Below are 16579 nucleotides of genomic sequence, written 5' to 3' on the forward strand. Positions count from 1 at the left end.
TTTTCAGTCCACTCTGTCTTCATAGCTTTGTGATTGCCTTTATTTCAGTTTAAGACACTCATTTCAGGCTGATGGTTTCTCATGGTTCACATTGGAAGAGCTGACATCAAAATAGAATTGAGGCCCCAGCAACAGGAAGATAGATTCTGGAAGGTAAGAATCTTAGGGTTGTTCCTGGTTTACATGGCAGTCCACTTGGGAATTGTCAGGTAAGGAGTTAATTGCATGGCTAGAGAGATAGGATAGGAGGAATTTCAGACTGTGGAGCAATGGGGTCAGTTTTGGATCAGGGACAGAATGGACTAATGATATAGGAGAGGATTTAAATTAATGTAGTGGGGAGAATGGAAAAATAAACAAGATGAAGGAAAAGAGAAATTGGAAGGAATATAGGATAAAAGGTAAATTGAAAGGAGGAGGGATTATCATGAATAAGATTTCCAAGACAGACAGGTTTGGATTGTACATAAATATATCGGGGAGGCAGTGGCATAGTGATACTATCACTGACTAGTATTCCAGAGACCCAGGGTAATGTTGTGGCAGATGGTGGAATTTGAATTAAATAAAAACCTGGAATTAAAAGTCTGATGATGACCATGAAACCATTGTTGATTCTTGTAAAAACCCATCTGGCTCACTAATGCCCTTTAGGAAAGGAAATCCTTCCCTGGTCTGGCCTATAAGTGACTCGCTGACTCTTAAATGCCCTCTGAATAAGGGCAATTAGAGATGGGTAATAAATGCTGGCTAGCCAGTGACGCCCACATCCCATGAACAATTTAAAAAATACAAAGTATAAATAGGTAGGAGGTGGTGACTATAACACAATTTAGGACTAATATAAAATAAAAAGAGACAAAGATTGATAATAGCTCTTGATAGTAAATTAACCCAAAGAAACTAGAAATAAAAATGAGCAAATAGTACAATGTGCAAATGACAGGAATTAAAGAAATTATACAGGGTGCAGTAAAACCTGGAGTTCCATCAATGAGTAGAAAAATTCAAATGAAAAAATAGCTAAGTAAAAATAAACTAAAGGGCTAAAGGTGTTGGGAGGGTGCTTTCCTTAAAAAACACTGGAAACAGTGGGATGTTGAAATCAAATTGGCGGGCCTACAGAGACAAGTTGGCAAGACAGTTTTAAAATGTTTTTTTCCTGCAAACCGCCCCATTTTTATTGTTGGCCTGCTTAGAGTCAGTGAAATAAAGAGTTGTGAAATGTTGAATAAGGTACTTTATAAAGCCAGCTCAAGAAATTCAATTAATTTATTAAATAGTAAAAGAACAAATTGTATTTGTATTTGCATTTAAAGCACAATATAAATATATAAATGTAATATTTAACATTAATGTCATTTTAATATTGTTTCACTACATTTCATTATATTTATAAGGCACTTTATATAAATGCAAGTTGCTAATGTCTTCAAATCCAAACTCGGTTACATTTGTTTATTTATTTCAAGAGCTAAAACACATTCTCCCCCAACTCAAGTATCTATTGCTTTACTTGATATCACAGAGCAGAGCTGCCCCTCTCAGGATCCAGTGGTCAGGTGGCTGGACTGTTTTCAGGCAGAGGGTGGTAATGAACATCAGATCAGTGCGTTGTGGTTTCTTATAGATTGGACAGATGTATAATTTAGGATCCTCGGGCTCAGTGGAATTGATGGCAAATATATAGATGACAGGTAGCATTGTAAAGAGAACCTTAGCAGTTGATTCAGTCAGTCGGGTATTTCTCCTGTCCCAACCTGCTCCCTCTAGGTAAAGGCCATAAATGTACACTCCCTCCTGCAAAGCAAGCATACAGAGGTTGAATGTCAACAGGACATTGAATGAAAGATAGAACCATGGAATTTTACAGCATAGAAGAGGATATTCGGCTGATTGTGTCTCCACTGCTTCTTTTTAGAGCTACCCAATTAGGTCCATGCCCGTTGCCTTGAAAGATTTTTTCCCTTCAAGTGTTTATCCAAATCTCTACCGAAACTGCTTGCGGATATCTTTCACACAATGCCTTCCCATTCACAAAAACTCACTGTGTTTTAAAAAAAGCTTCCTTACCTTGCTTTTGGTTCTTTTGCCGATCACCTTAACTCTGTATCCTTTGGTTACTGAACCCTCTGCCATGGGAAATAGTTTCTCCCTATTTACTCTATCAAAACCATTCATGATATTGAATGGTTCCATAAAACCTCTGTTTAACTTTCTCTGTTCTAAGGAAAACAGTACCAGCTTCTCCAGTCACTTCATGCACCTGAAGTCTCTCATCCCTTGTACCATTCTATTATCTCTCCCGCACCCTCTCTAAAACCTTGACATCAGCCCTAGGTGCAGCATCCAGATTTGAACACAATACTCTAGCTGAGGCATAACGGGTGTTTTAGAAAGGTTTAACATAGCTATCTGTGCTCTATGTCTCTAAAGCCAAGGATCCCATAGATGTTTTAACAGCCTCCTCAACTTTCCTGCCATATTCAAAGGCTTGTGGACCTACAGCCCCAGATCTCTTGATTCCTATAATCCCTTCAAAATTGTACCATTTAATTTATATTACCTCCCCCATTCTTTCAACAAAAATGTTCAATTCGCACATCTCTGTGTTAAATTTCATCTGCTTTGTGTTTGCACATTTCGCCAGTCACTCTACATCCTCCTCAAGCCTGCTACTAGTCTTATTGTTTACATTTCTGAACTTTGTGGCATCTGTAAACTTGAAATTATACCCAAGTGCAGTTCATTAATACGTATCAAAAGTAGTAATGGTCCTAATATGACCCTTGGGGCATATTATTGCACATTCCCATCCAGCCTGAAAAACAACCATTCACACTAATCTTTTTTTTTTCCTTAGCCAATTTTATATCCATACTCCCATTGTCCCATTAAATCCCTGGGCTTTAATTTGGTTAACAAGTGTATTATGTGGTAATTTGTCAAATCATTTGAAACTCTATATACCCAACATTGTTCCATCATCGAAGGACTTGACCAAGTTAGTCAAAGACAATTTACGTTTAACAAATCCAAGCTGACTTTTGTTTATTAGCACATACATTTCCAAATGCAAATTATTTTGTCCTGAATTATGACCTCAAAAAGTGTCCCCTCTAAAGGTTTGCCTGACTTGGCCTGGAATTGCAGTGTTAAAGTCAATGGAAATCAGGGGGAAAGTTCTATGCTAATGCCTAACCCAAAGGAGGATGGTTGTGGCTGGTGGAGGCCAATGATTGCAGTGCCAGGGCATCACTGCAGGATTTCTAACAGAGCAATGTCCTAAACCCAATCATCTTCAGCTGCTTCATCGATGATCTTCACTCCATTATAAGAACATAACAAATTTGGAGCAGGGTAGGCCATTTAGTACCTCCAGCCCTTTACACCATTTCTAAAATCAGCTTAACCTTCCACCTCAACTCCACTTCCCACACTTGCTGATATGCCTTAACTCCCTGAGCATCCAGAAGTCGATTGACCTCTGTCTTGAATATACTCAACAGCTGAGCATCCACAGCTCTCTGGGGTAGAGAATTCCAAAGATTCACAACTCTTTGAGTCAAGAAATTTCTCCTCATTTCAAACCTAAATGACCGTTTGGTAGAACAGAACTTGAGTATTGCTGAAAAAAGACATTTTTTGTTGAAGCTTTCCGTCTTGCACTCATCTGGACAATTTGCAAGAAAATACCAATGACAGGGGAAACAACATATTTATACTGTATGAGTGGCCCTGGTGAAACCCAAACTGGGCATCAGTGAGCAGATTATTGATAAGAAACTGCCATTTGATAGCACTGTTGATGACCGCTTCCATTACTTTACTGATGATGAAGAGTAGACTGATGGGCCTTCCGTAGACTGGTAGATGACAGTTTTGTAACTGTACTGGAACAGCTTGGCTAGGGACGCGGCAAGTCCTGGAGCACAAGTCTTCAGTACTATTGCCGGAATATTGTCAGGACCCATAGCCTTTGCACTATCCAGTGCCTTCAGCCGTTTCTTGAAATCACGTGGAGTGAATCGAATTGGCTGGAGACTGGCAACTGTGATGCTGGGGACCTACGGAGGAGGCCGAGGTGGATCATCCACTCGGCACTTTTGGCTGAAGATTGTAGCAAATGCTTCAGCCTTATCTTTTGCACTGATGTGCTGGGCTCTTCCATCATTGAGGATGGGGATATTTGTGGAGCTTCCTCCTCCAGTGAGTTGTTCCATTGTCCCCCACCATTCACGACTGGATATGGCAGGACTGCAGAGCTTAGATCTGATCCATTTGTTGTGGGACTGCAAAGCTTAGCTCTGTCTATCACTTGCTGCTTATGCTATTTGGCACACAATTAGCCCTGTTTTATAGCAGGTTGACACCTCATTTTTAGGTATGCCTGGTGCTGCTCCTGACATGCCCTCCTGCACTCTTCATTGAACCAAGGTTGATCCCCTGGCTTGATGGTAATGGTAGAGTGGAGGATATGCTGGGCCATGAGGTTACAGATTATGTTTGAGTATAATTCTGCTGCTGATGGCCCACAGCGTCTCATGGATGCCCAGTCTTGAGTTGCTAGATCTGTTCAAAATCTATCCCATCTAACACAGTGGTAGTGCCACAAATATGTTGTTTCCTCTGACGTTGGTATTTTCTTGCGAATTGTCCTGACGAGTGTAAGACGAAGAGCTTTTTTGCAGAAACTTAAATGGTCAATCCCTTGTACTGAGGCTGTAACCCCATGTTCTAGATTCCCCAGCCCCAAGAAATCCTTTATCAGCACCTTATATGTTTCAATTACATCACCTGTCATTCTTCTAAACCCCAGGGAATAAATGCCCAGATGACTCAACCTCCTCATATACAATCTCCTCATTCCAGGTACCAGTTCAATAAACTTGTGTTGCAATTCTTCTAGGGTAACTATGTCTTTCCTTGGGTAAGGTGGCCAAAACTGCAGATTTGCAGTTTTAATGCTCCAGGTTTGGCCTCATCAATGGCCTTGATAGTGGCTGTGAGACTTCTTCAGATATATACTCCCATCCCTTTAGAACAAAAGCTAATACACAAATTGCCTTCCTTCTTTTGCCCCAAGATCAGGACACCTTTCAGGCTTGGGCTGTTCAAAATCAAAGATGGAATCTATTTGAATAGAGATCAGGAACAAAAAAGGTACAATTACATTGCTCAATATAGTCTATAGGCCATCAACAAATGCGAAAGATGTAGGGGAACAAATTTGCAAGGAAATTACAGAGAAGTGCAAGAATGCTAGATTAGTTATAATGGGAGAACTTTAATTTTGAGACTATAGACTGGGAAAGTGGTAGTTTAAAGGGCAGAGATGGGCAAGAATTCCTAGGCCAGAATTTTATGTTTATCGGATGGGTCTGTGCCCAACCCAAACGCACGTGAAATTGCGCAAAATGACACTGGGTGTGTGTCCCGATGTCATCATGCATGTGAGCAATATTGAGATTGGTGGGCATGCAGGTGAGTCTCACCCACTGACAATTAAAGGGCCAATGAAGGCCATTAAAAACCCTATTGTCCACGATTATATATTGCCCATGCGATTTCGCGCTCGTTATCAATTTCACAGGCAGCCCGTTTTTAATGAAACTTCATCCAAGGGCAGGAGATAAAGGATCTGGAGCATTGCCATTGTGATTAGTGAGGAGTTTAGGAGATAGTTTGCTGCTGGTTGCTTTGTGAAATTTGACAGCTTTATCTCTGTTTTGAGCTTCAATCTTTGCATTGCTAGCCTTCATTTCAGAACTCACTGGTGTCTCCAAGGCCCCTGGAGGATTTATACCGCGTGGACCCTTCCTGTAACCAGACAGCTTCTGTTTCTCTGGTAATGGGGATTGTCTACTCCATTGCTGTACCTCCTCTGAGGAGGAAGAGAGGGGCAAAAGGTAGAGGAGGCCAGGACTCCCTAGGCAGTGTCCAGGGGAGTGACCTGTGGAAGGAGAGGCGCAGGCACAAGGGGCGCAGGGCCAGCTAGAAGTCCAAGTCGGAAGGGGCTGTAGAAGATGCCACTATCCTGCTGCTAGGGTTTACAGGCAGCGATGCAGCTACCTCAATATGTCCGAGGTGCAATATCGAAGGAGGCTCCCCCTCTCCAGGGAGATTGTGACCTCCCAGATGATTGGGCCTGAGATCATCCCCAACTGTGTAGGTGGACACCCCATGGCAGTGGCGCTGAAGGTCACGGTTGCTCTCAACTTCTACGCCTCTGGCTCTTTCCAGGGGTCTGTGGAAGATCTTTGTGGAGCCTCCCAATCAGCTGTACATAGTTGCGTCAAGCTGGTGACAGAAGCTCCGTTCAGGTGGGTCATGACATTTATTCATTCCCGTACGGATGAGGCCAGCCAGACTGAGAAAGCCAGAGGCTTTGCAATGATTGTTGGCTTCCTGCGCGTCCAGGGTTCAATCGACTGCACACATATGGCCATCAAGGCACCAGCGGGTCAGTTGGGTGCCTTCATCAACAGCAAGGGTTTCCACTCCATGGACGTGCAGATAGTGTGTGACCACAGGATGCAGGTTCTGCAAGTCTGTGCAAGGTACCCAGGCAGCTCCCATGACGCGTACATTCTCTGACACTCCCAGGTGCTGAGGCTCTTCAGTGCTCCAGCCTGGCTGGATGGATAACTGCTGGGTGACAAGGGCTATCCATTGAAAAGGTGGCTTATGAGCCTCTCCGCCACCCAGGAACAGAGGCAGAGCAGCGTTATAATAGGAGTCATGCATCCATAAGGGCAGTGATAGAGAGGACCATGGGTCTTTTGAAGATGTGCTTCTGATGCCTGGACCATTCAGGGGGAATACTACAATACCCTGCAGAGTGGGTGTCACTGATAGTGGTTACATGCTGCGCCCTCCACAATCTGGCGCTGGCAAGGGGGGACCCACTGGTGGACAAGAATCTTGAGGCAGCTCCACAAGCCAGAGATGATGATCCCAGTGGTGGATCAGAAGAGGAGCCCAGGGAAGAACACGGTGAGGATGAGGAGGCAGACCTCTGGAACCTTCAGGGAGGCAGGGATACCAGGGATGCCTTGATTCAATGATTCTTTAGCTAGGCTGCCAAGGCATTGATTTCACCTCATGCCAGGGCTGCCACCTCCTTACCCAACATTTGAAATGACCCATTCTAAAGTGCACTCAGTGCCTGTACAATAAAGTTTAGAGCCACTCATGCCCAGCTTGAGATACTGGCGTATCCTGCATCTACAAAACAAGTGAAGCATACTCAGGCCATTAACACAAAAGCAAAATTTATACAATGTTGGCACTCACATCAAATGAACATAATATAAGGTGTTAATGATCACAGAAGGAAACAAGTTAACAAAACATGGCAAACAGAAGACATGAAAAGTCCCTCTTGTGCTCATGGTACCTTAAACTTAGGTTTGTGAGTGCTGCATCTTGTTGCACTGTGTCTCCCCTCCCCCAGTTCCCCTCGCTGGTGGCAGCTTTGGAGGCAGCCTGCTGACTCTGCTGTCTTGTTGGCCTTGATGGATGTCCTCTGGCCAGTGGAACCTGTGCTGGCTCCCCCTGGAAGGGAGCAGCCAGTGCCATGGCTGGCATCTCCCCAGTTGCCGCAGCCTCATTAAATGCCATGGTCACTGTCAGGGGGGGTGGAGGAGCTGCTGCTATTACCCAGAGCGCCCTGAGAGGAGCCCGCAGAGACGACAAGAAGCTCCTGCACCAATGTGTGGTCAGTCTGGACCACCCTGCTTGCCATTGATAGATGGGTGCCTAGCAGAGATACTGGATGCCTCATCCATCTCCCAAACGGACACTGCTCAGCTCAGAACCCCTCATTCTGTCCCTGGAGCTGCCTCTCCATGAGAGTTGCCACTCTCTCAATGGAGGAGACAGTGCGCTTGGTGATCAGGGCCTACACTGTGCTTTAGTTCCGCATGGACTCCTCCATAACGGAGATCATGGCACACAGGCCCTCAGGAATCTTTGCCAGATCCTCCTGCGCATCCCGCTGGACATACAGTATTTTCTGCCTCGATGAGGCTTGTCATCTACCTCGGACTCAGCATGGTCCTGGTGTCCAGCAGTCCTCCGCCTCTGCCTGCTCCTCATGTGAGTGTGCCGTGCCCTCACCACTATGCACCGACGTTGTAGCCAACGATCTGATGCCTATTGAGGTGCTGGTATCTGCGCTGATGCTCACTGGGGTCCTGCAATCGTTTGCTGGATGGCGATTCTAGGGGAGAAAAACGACGTCAGAAGTATTAGTCATCACACTGTCACTGTGCATGCTAGGTGGGCTGGTGTGACAATGGAGATCTGTATCATGGTGCCATCGTCTTTCAATGAACAATAGGGACACCAGGTTTGAGGTTTCCATTACAGATGAGACAACACAAAAACGTTCACACACTCCGACACTCTCACTTCTGTGCAATGCACTCTCCACAACCGCTGGTACAGATTGGCGCAGGCACACCATCTCTGAGGCATCCTCCTCATTCCTTGTCATCTCATTCCGCATCAATATGAGCAGGTTTGGGGGCCTCTGCCTGTCCTTGACCTCTCAATGGTGTTATGGCTTCTCTTCTTCTGAAATGGCAGAGCAGCATTGATTAGTCCACTCTCTACCTGCAGCACTATTGCAGCCTGGTCAACCCCACCTGAGGAACACCTTGCAGGGCACATCCGAGTCATGGCCCTCGACGCGCCCAGCAATCAGGCCAAGTAGCCAGAGCTCACCGCCTTGGCTGGTGCCGACGTCAGTGACAGTTGGCACTCAGACTCTTGCACCCCTGAGCACCACGGGAGGGACGACCGCTTCCTCACACAGATCCATGCCAACTCAGTACTCACCCTTGGCAGCAGAGTGTTGAACCTTTATTGGCACTGCACCCATGTGCGCCGCACAACATCATGGCCGCTGACCTGGGCTGCCACCTCTGCCCATGCTTCCTTGATCAGGTGCGGTGGCCTCCTCTTGCCATCCCTGTGGATGAGGATGTCCTGCCTGGCACTGACCTCTTCCATGAGGATTCCCAGGCACTAATCCGAGAACTGGGGTAGCGAGTGACCTCAGGACTTGCCCTCCCACTTGGTGTGTCCCCTGGCAGCCTTTAGGGAGCTGCCACTGTTGCATTTAAATCCCCCACTGGGTCGTCATCGGACCCGGCGCCTGACAGGCTCCTGCCCCCGCCCGGCCCTTCTGACCATTGAACAGATGTGTTTCACACTGGGCAACCCTTAATTGGCCACCCAGTGTGAAATTGCATTGGAAACACAATCCCGCCCGGGAGTGGATTATGCGTCCACTTCTGGGCCCACTGACTTGGTGCGCACGCCAAGTGTGAAATTCAGGCTCTAAAGTGCGTTCAGGAAAATTTTCTACAGCGGAATGTTTCCAGTCCAATGAAGAAAGGAGGCTGTGGAAAAAGTAATGAATCAAGAGATGTGTCCAGATGAGGTGTGAATGGTAGGATAGCAACCATCCAAATTAAAAGTACAGGAATTAAGGGCGGAATCATCCCAGATTTGCACTTGGTGTGGTAGCGGCCAGGAAAAACGATGTTTTACCTGCCGGCCATAATAGCGGCTTCTCACACCGTATCATCCCAAACCCGCCGCATTAATTATGCATTCTTAGGAAACATGCCCTTCCCATGGCAGGACGGCTCTCATTCGCTGGCTCACCAAGACATCACCTCGCTGTTTCATCATACCGGGTACCGTATTTAAAGTCCAGCTGTGCGCACACCTCTCAGTGCTTCCAGCCCAGATCCTTCAGCATTTTCAAAGCTGCCTGCTGGGGTTTGCATTCAGTTGTCCATCTGAGCTGAGCTGCATCTCCACCCACCCAATGATCACACTCCCATGCAGCACCTGATCTCGCGCACCACAACTGTCATTTCACTTTCGATTCAGCAAACATGGTCGTGATTCAGCTTTTCGTATGCTGCCCTGTCTTTTCCCCTCCCCCAGTTAACAATTTCCTTTCCCCCATCACTGTTGGCCTCCTTGCATCACCTTCCACCTCCCCTCCGTGACCTGACAGCCACAACCCATTTCTTTTGGGTATGTCCAAGTGAACGTGCATGTTCCCTTCCTTCCTGAGAATCCCAGCCCCATCCACATTCACCTCCGCGACCTCCTCCTTCCCACCCCCAGGGTCTGTGTCTGCCTCCAAGTCCCCACCAACCACCCTCGATGTCCCTTCTATCGCTAACATTGAACTTTCACTTTCCCACCCTACCGCCTTGGTCTGCACTCGGTTATTCTCACCATTCCCTCGTATCCCACCCACCCTCAGTTCACTCCCCTGCAGGCAGTAATGGATTCATCAGAGCTCTCCCTTGCACATTCACCTGACTCCTTCAGATGCCCTTATTTCTTCCTCCAGCCTTACTCCCTCCCCTCTTCACACTCCTTCTTCCCATTGGCCTCCCTCCCCTCTCCACGCTCCTTCCCCCGCCTTACACCTACCTCCCCAGTTGTTGTCTTTTCCCCTGTTACCCCTCCTTCCCCTATACTCCCTCCCCCTCCCAACCTAACCCCCAATACCTTCATTCTTCCCCCCAACCTCATCCCATCCTGACACCTTCTTCTCCCCCAGAACCTCACTCCATCCTGACACCTCCTTCTCTCCCAGTCGATCTCGACCTTTCTCTCCCAACCCCTGGTACATCTTCTTCTCCCAAATACAGCTGGACCTTCCTCTCCCCCCCTCGATAATCATCCGTTGTGAGCTGCTTCACAGCGGAGCAATGTCCATGAGAATACATCCAGCATGCCATGGATGTTCCTGTCAGGCTCCAGCATCTTCTGCTCTTCAGATGTCAGTGATGTGAGCAAGGCCCTGGCGGTAAATCTTGACTTCTGCACGTCACACTTGTCAAGACGCGTTCTGCACCTGCAGCAATCATGCCGATGTGGGCGGACGATCCAGCGGTGGGGTGGGCTAATTCCAGTGGGCTGGCCTTATAATGATATGCAGATGTATTATAATGAGGTTCCTGACGTCCAATGGCGGGGAACGGCGCCCGCCATCGATGGGCTGAGCGGATAATCGCAAACTGGTTTCACAATGTCCTGAAACCGATTTGTGGCCTTCTCGCCATATTGTCCACTCATGCTGCCAAGCACATCCGACACCAGCAGGCACGAAAAATTCAGTCCTAAGAAAGAAATGAGTAAAAACTAAAACAGCTAAAAAAGAACACAAAAAAATGGGGAAGTGGTTATAATGTAAAATTGTTGAACTCCATATTGAGTCCAGAAGACTGTGAAGTTCACAGTAGAAAGATGGAGTGTGGTTTCTCAATCTTACACTGAACTTAAGTAGAACATTGCAGCAGGCCAAGGGCAGAAAGGTCAGAGTGGGAGCAAGATAGAAAATTAAAATGACAGGCAGCAGGGAGCTTAAGGTAATGCTTGTGGACTGGAGAGGTTTTCTGTAAATTAGTTACCTGGTCTCCATTTGGTCTCTCCAACGTAAAGGAGGCCACATTTTGAGCTGTGAATAAGTATATTAAATTGAAAGAAGTGCAAATTTACTGTTTCACTTGGAAGGAGTGTTTGGGCCTTAGACAGTGAAACAGTGAAAAGGGAGGAAGTAAAAGGGCAGGTGTTGCATCTCCTGTGTTTGCATGGAAAGGTACCATAGCAAATGGAGGGACTGTTAGGGGTGACTGAGGAGTGGACCAGGGTGTCACGGGGGAAACATTACATTCAGAATGCTGAAAGCGGACAGCGGGGGAAGATGCTTTTGACGCTGGAGGTGGTGTAAATGGCGGTGGATGATCAGTTGAATATTGGCACTGGTGGGGTAGAAGGTGAGGACAAGGAGAACCTTATTGTGGTTTTGGGAGGGAGGAGAAGTGGTGATAGAAGAAGTGCAGGAAATGGAATGGATCTGCAGCCCCACCAGAATTTCAGGCTGGCCAGTGAGCTCTTTAACTACCTTAATTGGACTGATTTGGGAATTGGCTGGGTTCTTGGGTCCTGCCTTCTCCCTCTTTGATGAAATTTGCTGGCAGTTGGGAACAGCAGCGCTATTTTCATCACCCGTCTGTCTCTGTTCCTGCCCCAGTGGGATCTCAAAATCCTGCCCCAGTGTTGCATTTTCCTTCCCTATACTATAGCAGTGGGAAAAGGAAAGAAGCCTATTTCTGCAACCTTGCTTTTCAATGGGCCTGTGAAAATTCTTCTCTTACAGCAGGGAATTCTGCTTTCTGTACATAGGTAAATGACCAGCATGCAAAGTGAAATTGGGCAAGGGCTACTATCAGAAGGGGGCTGATGGTACCTGCTCGGTTCTCAGGAAAACCTCATAATGACATTGTTGGAGGAAGAGGTCTAGTAATTTATACCTTCCCCTTTCTTCTGTCCCATATAGGCCACCATGACATATGAGGGACTGTTTAAATTGTCTTCCCACTTTAATGATGTCACCTGCTCCTTCAGGTGCTGTAGTGGGTGTTCTCTGCAGTGTCACTGAGGTTTGCTCTCTCACAGAATCCATCAGGAGCTCATCCTGCATTTGTAAAAGCCCTGGTTGAGGGAAATGGATTCAGGAACTGGATAATGGGTAGAAGTCCCTGCCTGATCCACCTGCAGCAGGAAATCTTCTCCGGAGGAAAATCCAACTCCTGGAGTATTCAGCAGCAGCAGAATAAGGAATACAGAACACAGAAAGCAGCAGTTTTTAAAATGTATTCTTTCATGAGATGTGGGAGTCACTGGCAAGGCCAGCATTTGTTGCCCATCCCTAATTGCCCTTGAACTGAGTGACTTGCTAGGCTATTTCAGAGGGCAATTAAGAGTCAACCACATTGCTGTGGGTCTGGAGTCACATGTAGGCCAGTCCAGGTAAGGATGACAGATTTCCTTCCCTAAAGGGCATTAGTGAGCCAGATAGGTTTTTATGACTATTGACAATGGTTTCATAATTACCAATACTTAGACTAGCTTTTCAATTCCAGATTATTAATTGAATTTAAATTCCACCAGCTGCCATGGTGGGATTTGAACCCTTGTCCTCAGAACCCTTAGCCTGGGCCTCTGGATTACAAGTCCAGTGACATTTTCACTAATCTACATCTCCCCTAAATTCGGAGTTTCAGTACTGCTACAGGAAACTCCCAATTTACTGTCAGTCGTAGGTGTCTCACAGGAGCAGGAAAGCAAGATGTCAAAATCCCTGAGAAACTTATTCTCAGTGCTGACTCGATCTCTTCCTGCTGGCTCTGTTGCTCTGAGCCAAGACTTTGGAGGGAGCATTAAAGTGAATAGTGGGATGAAAGGAAAATGGCTCAGGCAGCAAGCTGATGCTTGGGTTTGAGCATGAGAGAGTGGGATACTCTATATATGAAAAAAATCAGCAACCGTTTCAAAATTAAGTTGAATTTAAAATCAGAATTGTTCAAGTGTGAAAATAGCACTTGTCTGCCACATTAACCCAACTACAGCCTAAGCTGTAGGTAACCTATGTAAAATGTAGCAAGTCTGGCAGCATCGGCGGAGAAGAAATCAGTCAACGTTTCGAGCCCTCATGGCTCTTCGGCAGAACTGAAGCATAGTTTCAAGAAGGGAGAAATATAAATTGGTTTAAGGTGGGTGGGGGGGAAGAGACACATTGAGGGTGTGGTGTGAGCAGATAATCAAAAGATGTCAGAGACAAAAGGGTCAAAGAGGTGTTGAAGGTGGTGGTCTTTGTCTGAGAAAAGTGCTAATTAAGAATGGAAAACAGGATATTCAAAGTACAGCTCTAGTGGGGGTGGGGTGGAAAGACTAAAGGTTTTAGTTTTAGATTTAAAAATAATGGAAATAGGTGGGGAAAGAAGAATCTATATAAATTATTTAAAAAAAAGGCGGGTGGGGGGGGAAAAGAAGCGGGGTGGGGATGGGGGGAGGGGAGTTTAAGATCTAAAGTTGTTGAATTCAATATTCAGCCCAGAAGGCTGTAAAGTGCCTAGTCGGAAGATGAGGTGCTGTTCCTCCAGTTTGCGTTGGGCTTCACTGGAACAATGCAGCAAGCCAAGGACAGACATGTGGGCAAGAGAACAGGGTGGAGTGTTAAAATGGCAAGCGACAGGGAGGTTTGGGTCTTTCTTGCGGACAGACCGCAGGTGTTCCGCAAAACGGTTGCCCAGTTTGCGTTTGGTCTCTCCAATGTAGAGGAGACCGCATTGGGAGCAACGAATGCAGTAGACTAAGTTAGGGGAAATGCAAGTGAAATGCTGCTTCACTTGAAAGGAGTGTTTGGGCCCTTGGACGGTGAGGAGAGAGGAAGTGAAGGGGCAGGTGTTGCATCTTCTGCGTGGGCATGGGGAGGTGCCATAAGTGGGGGTTGAGGAGTAGGGGGTGATGGAGGAGTGGACCAGGGTGTCCCGGAGGGAACCATCCCTACGGAATGCCGTCAAGGGGGGTGAAGGGAAGATGTGTTTGGTGGTGGCATCATGCTGGAGTTGGCGGAAATGGCGGAGGATGATCCTTTGAATGCGGAGGCTGGTGGGGTGATAAGTGAGGACAAGGGGGACCCTATCATGTTTCTGGGAAGGAGGAGAAGGCGTGAGCACCCTTCTCCTCCTTCCCAGAAACATGATAGGGTCCCCCTTGTCCTCACTTATCACCCCACCAGCCTCCGCATTCAAAGGATCATCCTCCGCCATTTCCGCCAACTCCAGCATGATGCCACCACCAAACACATCTTCCCTTCACCCCCCTTGACAGCATTCCGTAGGGATCGTTCCCTCCGGGACACCCTGGTCCACTCCTCCATCACCCCCTACTCCTCAACCCCCACTTATGGCACCTCCCCATGCCCACGCAGAAGATGCAACACCTGCCCCTTCACTTCCTCTCTCCTCACCGTCCAAGGGCCCAAACACTCCTTTCAAGTGAAGCAGCATTTCACTTGCATTTCCCCTAACTTAGTCTACTGCATTCGTTGCTCCCAATGCGGTCTCCTCTACATTGGAGAGACCAAACGCAAACTGGGCGACCGTTTTGCGGAACACCTGCAGTCTGTCCGCAAGAAAGACCCAAACCTCCCTGTCGCTTGCCATTTTAACACTCCACCCTGTTCTCTTGCCCACATGTCTGTCCTTGGCTTGCTGCATTGTTCCAGTGAAGCCCAACGCAAACTGGAGGAACAGCACCTCATCTTCCGACTAGGCACTTTACAGCCTTCTGGGCTGAATATTGAATTCAACAACTTTAGATCTTAAACTCCCCTCCCCCCATCCCCACCTCGTTTCTTTTCCCCCCCCACCCGCCTTTTTTTTTTAAATAATTTATATAGATTCTTCTTTCCCCACCTATTTCCATTATTTTTAAATCTAAAACTAAAACCTTTAGTCTTTCCACCCCACCCCCACTAGAGCTGTACTTTGAATATCCTGTTTTCCATTCTTAATTAGCACTTTTCTCAGACAAAGACCACCACCTTCAACACCTCTTTGACCCTTTTGTCTCTGACATCTTTTGATTATCTGCTCACACCACACCCTCAATGTGTCTCTTCCCCCCCACCCACCTTAAACCAATTTATATTTCTCCCTTCTTGAAACTATGCTTCAGTTCTGCCGAAGAGCCATGAGGGCTCGAAACGTTGACTGATTTCTTCTCCGCCGATGCTGCCAGACTTGCTGAGTTTTTCCAGGTAATTCTGTTTTTATTTTGTTTTGGATTTCCAGCATCCGCAGTAGCTTTTAGCTTTTTGTTTTTATCTATGTAAAATGTAACTTGGCTTCGAGAGAGAACCTGGAACTTTTTGCTCATTTGAAAAATATTCCTACAGGTAGAAGTGACGGCCAGTGAGTTGAGGTGAGGCAGTCTGAGGAGGTGATATTCTTAGTGTCAATTTTATGTTGCATACCATCTTTTCTCTACTATCTGACTGACAATAACTGACTGCCTCTGGCATTAGGCTCTTAAGACAAACTAAAAGCATAGTATAGAATGCTCAGGCAATACTACTCTCCATGCAATCAAAATTTAACTTCCCAACCATGGAACTAACTACAGGGCACAAATTACTGTATACAAACCGGGGGTGGTATTTTAATCTCATCTTTCATCAGTTTTGTGACTTCGTTGTGTAGAGTGACACTGTCCAGCGCCCAGCCTTTATGTGCACGTGTTACTTCCTGTCTCATTGCAGTTAGGAATCCTGTGTACAGAATGAATACAGCTTATTTCATTGCATTTCTATGCAATATAATAAATATAAATCCTGCTTTGCAATGTGACTAAAATGCAAACCAATTCTAACTTAGTCACTGGTTAGTTCTCTTCAGTTACAAGCAACTGGTAAAGTGCATCAAGGCAATTTTATTCCAGCTCTGTTGGGTTAGCTTTGAATGTCTTCACATTACACTGGATTTAGAGGCAGCTGTGGAGATCTGTCTCTGTCCTTACCCACCTACACTGTTCCTATGAAACTCATTGCAGGTTCAAGGAACAAATCAACTTTCAACTTAGCATATTCCAGCAGTCTGGTCTTAACATTGATTTCGACAGCTTCAGGGAGGGAATGAGTGGACGTGAATACCCCCATTGGTACATATTAGCATATATATGTATTTCTCATATT

General features: G+C 46.3%; 1 protein-coding gene across 1 annotated transcript in view; it reads right to left on the bottom strand.

Annotated features, from left to right (window-relative positions):
- Nucleotides 1-1512: 1512 nt before the first annotated feature.
- Nucleotides 1513-16579, bottom strand: part of LOC144681151 (dynein axonemal heavy chain 8-like) — a 1659468-nt gene continuing 1644401 nt past the window's right edge. Inside the window, exons 70-71 of the mRNA XM_078542878.1 lie at nucleotides 16035-16156; nucleotides 1513-1800 (exon numbers count right to left, since the gene is read on the bottom strand). Coding sequence (XP_078399004.1) covers nucleotides 1513-1800; nucleotides 16035-16156 — 410 coding nt within the window. The remainder of the gene's footprint in view (nucleotides 1801-16034; nucleotides 16157-16579) is intronic.

The sequence above is a fragment of the Cetorhinus maximus genome, chromosome 5 (assembly GCF_964194155.1).
Source record: "Cetorhinus maximus chromosome 5, sCetMax3.hap1.1, whole genome shotgun sequence".
NCBI classification, from domain to species: domain Eukaryota; kingdom Metazoa; phylum Chordata; class Chondrichthyes; order Lamniformes; family Cetorhinidae; genus Cetorhinus; species Cetorhinus maximus.